The sequence below is a fragment of the Trichechus manatus genome, unplaced genomic scaffold (genome assembly GCF_000243295.1).
Source record: "Trichechus manatus latirostris isolate Lorelei unplaced genomic scaffold, TriManLat1.0 scaffold00138, whole genome shotgun sequence".
NCBI lineage: Eukaryota > Metazoa > Chordata > Mammalia > Sirenia > Trichechidae > Trichechus > Trichechus manatus.
Genome location: NW_004444074.1, coordinates 1,106,073 through 1,117,768, shown reverse-complemented (window position 1 = coordinate 1,117,768; position 11,696 = coordinate 1,106,073). Strand labels below are relative to the sequence as shown.

Sequence of the window (11,696 nt, the reverse complement as noted above, 5' to 3'; positions counted from 1 at the left end):
GAGCACTGGATCTGGAATCCCAGCTCTGCCTTCACTCACCTCTTGCTGCTCTGCCTGGGTGGCTAAGTGCTCAGAGTTCAAAAGGTGTGTCTGTGATTCCTCAGGGATCCCATTGCAGATCAGCTCCCCATCCCGAATGGCCGCGGATGCAATGAGAGGGGGTGGAAACTGGTACTGAGATTTTATAGCATCGGGAACCTGTTCAGGGTAGATAAAAGAAAGGAGAGGGATATAGTGCCAACATGTCACGGTGATTCTGCCCTGGCCAAGCTGTTCCATCTGAGGTGCTGATGCCCAGGATCATCTACTCTGGGGCACAACAAGGAGGCTAGGGTGCTGCAACTGCTTGGTGCCCTATCTCTTCGATTCTGACACAGCACACACTGGCCTGAGAAGGCACAGAGATGGGACAGCAGGCAGGGCCCCACTTTTCTTCATCAAGGTCTCAGGCCTGCAGAATCCACAAACTACTGTGTGCTGGCTTCTGCTTTTGACTTGAATAAGTACCATGGAAGACTGACACTGGACAGGGCTTCAGAGTGGTATTCTAGGCTCCTACTGCTCAGTGCCAAGTTTGGGAGGTTGGTGAGCAATACCTGAGAGGTAAGAAGTTAAATAAGGTCACATTCACAGTCAAAATGCCCAGTTTAATGCCTGGCTCATGATAAGCATTCAGTCAATATTAGTCTTCTTTATCCATTTATTCATGACTCACGAAACAACTGAAGAAGACCTCTTTGTTGCACAAAGACAGAAGACACACTCTGAATCACACCATGTTAAGAATGGAAGAGCCACATAAGCAAGAGTCACTCATACATTCAACCACCATTTATTCAGCACCTCCTGAGTCTGGGTAGTGTGCCAAGTCCTAGTGATCCAGAGGTGAATAAAATTTAAGCCCTGTCCTCGAAGAGCTCACAGTCTAGTGGGGAGATAAATACACAAACATTACAATACAATGCAACGGGTCCTAGAATAGAGGCATGTCCAAGGTGCTATAAAAAACAGAGAGGAATGTGCTCATTTCTGTCTGGGGATGGGAAGAAGCTTGGGATTAGCAAAGATTTTACAGAGAAGGCAATATTTGAGCTGAGACTTGGAAGCTGGAAAGGACCTTCCAGGTAGACAAAGGGAAATAAGCGGAAGGCATCTCTGGTAGGAGAGTAACATGTAAGGTACAGAGTGTGAAAGTACTTGGTGGATTTGGAAAACATTTGGAGAATCAACAGATTTTATGACCAAGTCCTCATGGAAGATAGGGGAAGAGCTGCTGAAAATGGTTCCCAGAATTTTGGCTTGAGGGACTGAGTAGAGATCACTGCATTAACTGAAATAGGAAATACAGGAGGAAGAACAGATTTGGAGGGGCAGAAGACTTTTGGATGGGCAGGTTGAGACTGAGGTATCCGTGGGATAGGCAGGCAGATACGAATCTGGATATGAGGCAAAAGGCAAAGAATATGGAATTGAGAGTCATCACTATAACAGTATTAGCTGGTGCCATGGGCCCGTCTGAGCTCACTCAGGAATGGGAGGGGGAGGAACAAGCAGTGGGCTGGACTAAGGCTGTCCCTTGGGGAAGAGTAATGGGGTATGTGGAAGAGGAGTCTCTGGCGCAGATGTGAAGTTCTCAGCAGCTTTTGCCTCTATTGCTATGCATCAAAGATAAAAGCCAACGTTCTGGGAGAGAGCTGGAGCAGTTCTCTGTCACTGTGCTCTGGTGCTACAGTCCTCATTTCACTCTCAAATTATCCAAGTACAAAAGGCTTTTCAGGCAACTCATGCGCTTGAATTTCCCTTAAAAATAGGGAACCATTAAAAAAAGAGGGCACCATAAAATCAAAGGGTTTTATCAAGGTGCCCTGGCCTGTTCACTTCAGCAGCCAGGATCTCTTCCAAATCTACACAATGAATTCCACAGCCTGGATTAATTTTAGATCTGTTTAACTGAGGTATAAGATATGACACCTCTAATATCCCCTACATCCAAACTAAAATACCTTAATTTTGGAAAACTTGTGCTTCCACATAAGTATAAATATTTATGCAGTTAAGAGTTTGTTATACAATTTTCAACAGATAACATCTTGCTATCGCTGACACTCACTGGAAGTGACAGGAGTGGTGTGAATGATTTTAAAGTGTGACTGCCATCAAGTGGCCATATTTGAGAATTGCTGGTTTCCACTGACACATGAGTATCTGAGGGGGTTGTTTCAAAAGAGAAAAATTAATTTCTTTGCAAATTTATATATGGGTATATAGTGTTGGACTCTGTAGGTTACCAGAATGAGGAGATTGAATAGCTTAGGAGAAACATCCTCATCTTCACCACCACCAGTGGTTTTCAAGGAAGGAAATCTTTGCGGACACTCTAGACACTGTAAAGTCCATTCAATATTAGGTATTATTATGACAATGCCATAATTTGGGTCATCGGTGATATACTAACAGCAGCCTGAAAAAACAGATTTAACTCTCTCTTGGACATTTTCCTATCAAATTCCTCAGCTGGGAATAGCTCCTCACTTTCCACATGGCTCTTTCTGTTTAATCACTCCTACCTTCACCTGATCAGAGAGCTCTGGGACAGGGGCCATCTACAGGGACAACAGACAAGACGAGTGCGAGGCAAGGGGACAGTAACAGCAGAGCACACCTGGGTTCAGTGGGCTGGGCCAAAGGGTGCTATCCTCAGGAGATCTAGAGACTTGCAGAGTCTAAAGGCCAATTTGGGGTTTGGCCCTCATAATCCTGACCACTATCTCAAGTATTAAAACATACAGTCACATCCATTATTACTTCCTGAGAAACCACAGACAAATCTCAGAGGCATCAGGTTGCATCTGTAAACTTAGGACAATGATCCTCTGCTTATCCTATGAAGGCACTCAGAGAGCACCATCCTGCCTGCACCACGTTGTGACTCACCTTCAAACTTCTTCTTTTGACCGACTGGAGCACCCGGCGATTAGGAGGGTGTTTCTTGTGGATTCGGTTCAGGAAGTCCACTTTGACGACGTGCTGTGAAATGGTGTCCTGGAAACGGTCGAACACCTGGCACCGATTGCTCAGTGTCATATTCTTCTGGTTCAGCTAGGGACAAAGCAGACACACTCCTGCAGTGAGGTTCAAAGTGCCCATCCCCCCACCACTAACCCCATCTTCTAGGTTTGAAAAAGAGAGGCCCTTAGTCAAATGGGTTCTTTCAGTCAGGGAGGGCTATAACGTTCTCTGTCAGAGGGCAAGGGAAAATGGATGAGACTCTTCCTCAGCCCTGTCCAAATCCAGTGGGGAAAAGCTGGTATAGTCCCATCCCCTAGAGAGGTTTGAGGGGACAGGAGGTAAGAGACTAAGCTAAGAAGTGCCCTTCCAAATCTAGCCCTTGACAGTCTTCTGCTCCAGGTCAGAACAAAAAAGGTAACCAAAAGCAGTACAGGTTTCAGAGGAAACGCAGGCCTTGGCCCTCAAGAGACCCAGCCTCCCTCTCTAGCATGGGACTCTCTCCTACAGCAAGTAGGACTGTCTCCTATATAAGAAGGAGACTGGCTGACAGCAGAGTCAGCACCAGAATCCTGTGTGCCCTGTCCTATTTCTACTCTATGGTACCAGTGAACATTAGTGAGCCCATCTGGATATTATTATTTTCCTCCTTAGGTAGGGAAAACCTTGGGTTGTTCTTAGAGGCCAAGGGGAAGGAAGAGCTCCTGCAGTAGCATACAGAAGGCATATAGAAATTATGCCACTTTTCTCCTCTACATTTGGTCTCCTACTTTAATTCAGAAGAAAAGACCTGTTGTAGCAGCTTCCCAATTAGTAAATTAGGGTAACACCTAAGCTGTAAAAAAAAAATCACCAAATTTAATGATTTCTCATCTGCTGGAGAGCTGGTCTTTAAGATTCATATTTGGGTAGACTGCTCATGTCTTGTTTTCTCTTTCAGCAGGAGGCAAAACAAGATAGTCTGATACTGAGCTTCAGAGAGAAAATTTCTCCTAGCTAAACCTTTCTGAGCAGCATTAGCTGAAATAAGAACTCAAAGCAACTTTTCTATGACACATGTGCAAGACTATAACTGAAGTTCCTTCGCCTTGGGGGCTGGGGTTGGGAGCACACTGCCATGTTTAAGGCCAGTAGTCATTCTATAGTTATTGCCATGGAACATGTAATACATCATAGACAGCAACCTGTTCCACTGGAAAGGCTGCTCCTGTGAGGGAGCTCCTCTGCCTGAAGCCTCTTCCAGTCAACCTTGTGAATGACTATTCTAATTGTCTGTAAGGAGAGGTCCTAAACCTCTTTTGGAGGTGGCAAACTACAGCTCTGTTCTAGCCCCAGGAAGCAGTCTGGAAAATGTACACAGAGTCCTGGAGATAAAGTAATAAGATCCTTGCATCATTCATTCATTCAACAACTTACTTATTAAATACCCATTATGTGTCATCAGCACAAGGTCGTTATAAAGAATTAAAGCAAGAGAAGGGGAAGAGCCTCATCTGGTGCCTGGGACACATCAGGTATTCAATAAATGACTGACTGCCTAGAATACTGTTATCCATGTTAATTCTTCAAATCTCAGAAGTTACCAGGCAGTAACAGCCAGAGCTAATTCCTGAGATATAAGAATAAATATTTTAGAATTTTCTTAGTTTGTTCCTTCTAAAAATAAGAGGGAGGAAAACATGGAAACAAATAGTGCACAGCTGAGGTATGTCAAAATAATTGGAAATGAGTAGGATGGTCCGCAGAAACCAGCATCTGAGAGGTTATAGTGAACTCTGGCACAAAGCTGACCTTAATTTGCTTCCTACTGAATCAGTCCATGCCCCAGCTGTGCCTGTGGAGGACTGAATGGACACCGCTGTACCTACCACCACATGTTCGATGTGATTCGGACACATCCATCTGCCCAGAGGCATGGCAGTGAGCGGCGGCTCGAGGCAGTCCATGTGGAACAAGAGGGGGCAATAGTCACACTGGATGAGAGGGGCCACGCGGCAACTCCTGCAAAGAAGAGATGTAGGCCATTTCTGTGGCAAGATGGGAGAATTCAAACCAACTCTGAACTGTGAGACAGCCTCCCCTCATTAATCCTAATCTCCTCCACCAGTGATTCAGTTACATTCATGATCAGCAAGATGACTAAGTTGGGGGCTACCACCAGGCTCTCCATTATTCTCTCTCCTAAGAGGAATGTGTCTTGTTGCGAACTGAATGTTTATTTAGAGTATAGCTCAAGTGGTTGTCAGAGTAGAAATGATCAACGCTCAGTACCCACAGGGGGAAGACAGCCAACTCTGTTCTGATCTTCCTACAACTAAAAACAGAGCAACTACCTCATTTAAAAAAGTCACTAGCAACCTTTCTAGAGTCTTAACCACAGCAAGAAAACACTTCTTTCCTGCATGCAGCATTTGGCAAAACTGGCAATCTGCCAGGGAGCGGTGTGTTGGGAAAATGATTCTGTAATGTGTTCATGTAAGTATGGTTCACGGGAAAGGACTTGAGCAAATGCCAATAACGATTTGTAACCATGGCACTCCTTGGGTCCTGAGATGAACTGGATGCCACAGTCTGGGCCTGGCTCAGGGTTCTGCTGTGCTACCATCTAGTTCCCTATAGTTTTAGCTATTTTCTATAGCTATTTTCTCCTGCTATCCTGCCCTGATCATAATGCAGTCCTTCTACCACACCCAAGCCAGCCAAGTCCAGCTTCAGTAATTGAAGCAGCTGATTCCTGTCACTGAGGAGATCCAATCTGAAGGAAACCAGTGTCCCAGGGAAGGTACAACTGGGTAGCCTAGAGGCTTTTGGAAGTCATCCAGTTCTATGCACACCAGCTACCACAGATACTTGTACTACTTTTAAACTCATTTTTAGTGATTTAAACACTCTGCTTTTTCCAGGGACTTGTTTCCCGCTGGCCAGAGTTCTTCCTGCTAGCTAAATATCTCATGCTTCAGTTTAAGCCCAACTCCTCTCATTCTAGCCTCTAAAACACAGTAAACTAGTTTCTATGCACTGAGATTCTTCATAGAATGTGTTATCAAGACTTTCAAAGCTCTGGTCAATTAGTCAGTCTCTGTGTCCTCACACCATCAGAATACGGGTTATCAACATTTAACACATACAGTTTAGAAGAGGTGAAGGAAGAAAGAAAAACCATCATTTGCTGAATAAGAGGGAAAACCCCTAGGTATGAAAAAAAAATACCTGTTACACGTGAAGCAGACTTTGACCGGTAAGGGAACGAGACCATTGTGATCTAACTCGTGCTGTGTCTTCTTAACGTTTTTCCCTGTGGTCTCCTCCTTTCTTCTCCTCTTGCTAGAACCTAGAAAAGACAATGGTCGTACTAAATTTATTCCTCGCTTCAGAGTTCCTAGCCTGGGATATAAAAACAGCAATAAATGAAAGAACAGGTCTTAGCAAAAGCATGTGCCATGGACTGGTCATGGACCTCTTTTTGAGGGCCCTTAGTCTGGTTTTAAGTGAGAAAGAAGAATGAGGAGGGAGGATGAGACATAAGTCAGAATTACATGACCAGAAAAGTCATCTGCTCTGTGACAGAAATACACTTTGATGTTTTGTAAATGTAAAGTAGTCAGAAGAATAGCTTAAACACTGGCAACATTAAAAAAAGAAAAAAAAAAAAGCCCAAGTCAAATGGTCAATGAAGAACTATTTTGGGGAGAAGGCTGTGGAGAAGACTACAGTTTCACCATATTTTTATAGAAATCAGAAAAGCTTTGATTCTGTATGTATCCTACTGACCAGTAGGCTTCTTAAGCCTTACAATTTATCTTTCTCTGGGAGAAGAAAATAAGATTAGTTTCATGGTGTTAAGTGAAGCTATGACTTATTAAGAAAAGGAGGGCACTTTGATACTATATTAAAACTATAAATTCACGTATCTTTTGACCCAGCAATTCTACTGTTATGAATTTATGTGACAGATATACTGGTACACGTGCACAATGATGTATTTACAAAGTTATTCACTGAAGAACTGTCTGTAGTAACAAAATATTGGGAACAACCTAAATATCCATTAATAGGAAACTGATTAAATGATGATAAATCTGTATAATGGACTATTATGCAATTATTTAAAAAATTGAGGAAATTCTATATTAATATGGAAAGATCTCTAGAGCATAAGTGAAAAAGGCAGTATAGCAAGTAGTATGCTATTTTTAATTGATATCACTAAACTGTACACCTGAAAAATGTTGAATCAGCAAATATTGTGTTATGTATATTTTTACCATTAAAAAAAGTAAAATTGCAACAACAACAAAATAAGTATGCTATTTTTGTTTAAATAAAAGGGGACACACAAGCATGTGTCTGTATTTACTTACATATGCACAAAGAAATTCTACAAGTATACACAAGAACTAAATAGCCGTTATCTGTGAGGGGCAGGAGGTAGAAACTAGACAGATGGCAAACAGAGGTGAGAGGGAAACTTTTCATTGTTAAGTCTTTTCATGTGTTTTCATTTTTAAAATGAGTACTGGAAAGGGGTGGGAAATGAGTTTAGAAGTCAGAAAATGGAAAACGGAACAGGCACTGTAATAGCTAAAACCTTCAAAAATCTCTCCAGGCAGAACCAAGAGCAGGAAGTTGAGACAGTGACCCTGCAGGCAGCACTGCCTTTTAGCTGGACAATAATCCTTTGGGGAGGCTGGAGTAGGGGAGGAGATGCGATGGTTTGGCTAACCTGGTAGTGCAGTGGTACAAGTCAGTTCATTGGGCAACTGAAATTGGGTGGGGTTCCGCTCCATGGCAGCAGCGATCAGCAGCTCAAAAGGCCGCCTCAGCTGGGGCTGCACATAGTCCGGCTCTGCTGCCACTGGCTCCTCGTCCACGTCAATGATGTCCTCGTCGACGTCGTTCTGCTCAGAGGTGGGGGTCTCTGTGCTGGCGTTGGATGTGGGTGTGCCAGGTCGGCTGGCCCTCCTCTCCAGGATCCGGGCGTGGGCAATGGCCTTGAGTTCAGTTTTGCTAGCGGATCTGTCCAACAAGTCAGTGTCACTGCTGGGGGATGTAGTCCGTTTGCCAGATTTGTCCACCAGTCCATTGACATGGCCCAGCTCCTTTTTCTGCTCTCGTTTCTGTGCAAATGAACAGGTGGGCCCATCATACAAATACCACAAAACAGAAAGAGATGGATGCTACAAAGTCCTGCTAGACCACTAACCAAAACTATGAAAAATCCTAACATATCACAGAATCATCCACCTAGGGAATGGAACACTGGTCTGTTAAAGTTTACAAAACTATAGCTGAATAATGTTTGCAGGAGGGAAATCACCAAAAAACATGGAAAGTTAGAAACAACTATACAAATTATACACCATTTACTCTAACTCATCATATGACACACAACACCTTAATGCAAAGTACAGAGGGCTAAAAAGTTAACACAATGAGCATAAACTTATTCAACAATACACACAGGCCTGCACCTGTAGTTTGTCTTGGATCATCCTGACCTTCTGAATGGTTCTTAAACCTTTGTTCAAAGTAAAGAAAGCCTGCAAAAGCAAAGGTAAAAGAAAACAGCCAGGTAGAGCTCACTGTACTGGGAGGTTGGGTGCTGGCAAGGAATGTAGCTATGCTACAAAGTGGAGGGGTGGTGCGTGGAGGAGGGAACTCCAGCAATCATGATGTCCAAGAATGGTGGCTCTCCATGTTTCAAGTTTAACTAGAACTCTAAAAATGACACCTCTTAGAACAGGCAGGTGAGGAAATGAAAGAAGACTAAATGTACTGGATAGGATTAGATAACTGATAAAATGTATTTTCCTCCAGGACTCCAAATAGAATGGTTAAATGAGGGTTTAACACTGGTCTCCAGTCAGGAGACCTGGGATCTTGTCCCAGTTCTGTCACAGATTCCCTTTGACCTTGGATGACTCAGGCTGGTAGGTAGCAATTTCTCCATCTGTAAAGTGAGACTAGTAAAACCTTTTCTCTCCTCCTCTCAGGGATACGGTGGGAATGATAAAGAGGGTCACATATATGAAGGGATGGCTCTGAGTTGGGGAACTTCTACTGTCCACTAGGGATTATGGTAGGACCTGAACATCAGAGGTTGATGAGGCGCAGGGAATGTATCATTTCAATCTACTTCAGGAACTACTGGAGGCCAGAGGGCAGGCAGTGGTGGTGGTAGTGGAAAAGGGAGATTTGGCATTGGTAGGCAAAAAGGCCCATGTGAGAGCAGGTCAGAGTGGCATCTCAGGAGACGTACACTGTTAGAGAAAGGCATACTATAATTCCCAGCAAGCACCTCTGCTTCTAGAAACTGATGAAGAGGTCATAGAGCTTTGGAGTGAGGCAGAACTTGGCTCAAATATTGGCTCTGTCAATTCTTTCAAGTCCTTGGGAAAGTTAATTCTACATTTCTGAGCCTCAGTTTCTTCATTTTTAAAATGGAGATATGACTACCTGTACCCCAGACAGCTATATGGATTAAATGATAACATAAGCAAAATGACTGGCATAAAATGGGCACTAAAATAATGTTAGTTCCTTTTCTACATCCCTTTGTCCTGGCTTCATCTCTTTCCCTTCAGCTCTTCCCAACCCTTTTAGGTCCAGCTTCTTTGAGTGGCAAGTTTCTGAAAGGTCTCCTGGCTGGCAGGTACCTGTAACTGGCCATGCTGTAATCTAATTGAGCACGCACAGGAAAGGATCATTGGAAGATGGTCAGGCTGGAGGACAGCCTGGTTTGTGGATTTTCGGAGAAACTGAACTGCAGCTGTGGTTAGGTGGTTGGCTTGGCTTTGGCTTGCTTTTTAACAGGAACCCTGAGCAAATACTTGAAAAATAATGTCTGCCTAACATTTACTTTCTTCTTAAACGCTGAAGACTGTTACACACACAAACCACAATCTCTGAATCATCTCCTCATCCTGTTTCTGCAACAAAGGAAGTCGTCATTCATTGTGACATCATGCACAGGGGGCAGAAAAACAGAGGTGATGTCACAACAAAGGAAAGTTGCTCGGGGTGCACTTAGGGTGGAAGAAGTGTGTGTGTGTGTGTGTGTGTGTGTGTGTGTGTGTGTGTGTGTGTGTGTGGTTTATAATTCACAGACAAATCCTAATCTACAGTCTATAATTTGAGGGTTCGGTCTCTCAATCCGGGTGGAAACACACCTACTTCCTTTTTTGATTAAGAGAGAATTCAGCTTTTACACCCCACAAAAACTCTCAAAGTAGAAAATAATGAGCCACATTCTCAAAGCCAGGACTGAATTATTAAGACTAAGGGAAGGGGAGCTAAAGAGAGATTAGGCAACCTGAGGTACAAGTGGGTTTAAAGTCCTCCCAACCCCATATACCTGGCCAAGCCTCTGGATACCAGTGACTTATTTGCCTTGGGGTAAGGGAAATTCTTTTTTTTTAATCAAGCTAGAGAAGCAGCCTTCTTTTTCTTCAGCCCACTATCAAGAGATCAACAGAAGATCAGACTCCTCCTGTCACTAGTGACTGATCATGTCTCAGTAATTGAGATGCCTTTTCTGCTCACTTCACAGCCCATGTTTAGATTTTTAGGCCCTACTGGATTCCAAACAGTCACCATGGGGAGAGTAGGAGTGATTCCAGGGGTGGAAGAGCAAGAAGAAGGGACAAAAATGCCCTCGGGGCCAGGCCGTCTTAGCTCTAGATCTAGCATTCTGACCAAGGTCTTCAAAAGTAGCATTATTACCTTTCGGCGAACAGTGCACCGGTGACACATCCACTCCCCAGGAGGCAACATCTCTTCACTCAGTGGAGGGTTACTGTGGGGGAAAAGACAAGGGCGAGACTAAGTAACTAACCTTTTGATGCAGCAGGAAGAAACACAGCTAGGTCTGGCATAAAGCTGCACGTTCCTAAGCCCCTATCTGGCCAGTCCTGCAGCACAGCTAGGGTTCTGTTATCCTTCAAACTGCTCACTCTGCACAATTTACAATAACCGAAGGAGTGAGCATCCCTTCCCATGCCTTAGAAGCAGCAGCCAAATCCAAAGCTCTTAACACTGGGCTTACGGGAAAAGGTATTAAGAACTAGTGTGAAGCCCTGAGTTTTAGGGACATTCCCCAACTCTGCAGCATGCTAACAAAATTACTGACAGGTCCTCCACATTCCGTTTCAAAATCTGTTTAAGTCCAAGCTTCCATCTGCTGTTCAAAGGCCTGTGTAATATGGTTCCATTCCATCTTCTCGGGCCCGCTTAGTATAGCTCTCCCCATAGTCAAACTGATGACTTGCTATTTCTTCCTCTAGAACACCCTTCCTCTAGAAAGTTATGTGCATCATAACCCCCTTTATCCTTTAAGGCCTGCCTCAATCAGCTTATGGTGGATTAAAGATGGCTACACATTCTTTGTTACTCTTCCCATCCAGAGGTAGTACATTTCTCTCCTCTTGATGTGGGCTTGCTCTGTGACTTGCTTTGACCAATAGAATGCAGCGGAGGTGACAATGTTGTAACTTCCAAGGCTGGGTCTTAAGAGATCTGCAGATTCCACTTTTATGTGCTTGGAATGTTCATCTCAAAGCCCTGCCATGATGCTATGAAGAGGCCACACGGAGGAGACCTGACGTGCTCCAGTCAATAGCTTCAGATGAATTCCAAGCCCACAGCCAGCACCAACTACTACTATGTGAGGGAGCCATTTTGGACAGTTCAGC

The 11,696-nt window shown here is 43.9% G+C and overlaps 1 protein-coding gene across 2 annotated transcripts in view; it reads right to left on the bottom strand.

Moving 5' to 3' along the window:
* The window catches only part of PHF12 (PHD finger protein 12), a 39,920-nt gene that overhangs the window by 8,227 nt on the left and 19,997 nt on the right, over positions 1-11,696 (bottom strand). For both annotated transcript variants that reach the window (XM_004385356.2, XM_023739627.1), the window contains 6 exons: positions 10,729-10,801; positions 7,730-8,123; positions 6,217-6,337; positions 4,875-5,007; positions 2,935-3,099; positions 40-198 (listed from right to left, as the gene is read on the bottom strand). In XM_004385356.2, coding sequence (XP_004385413.1) covers positions 40-198; positions 2,935-3,099; positions 4,875-5,007; positions 6,217-6,337; positions 7,730-8,123; positions 10,729-10,801 — 1,045 coding nt within the window. The remainder of the gene's footprint in view (positions 1-39; positions 199-2,934; positions 3,100-4,874; positions 5,008-6,216; positions 6,338-7,729; positions 8,124-10,728; positions 10,802-11,696) is intronic.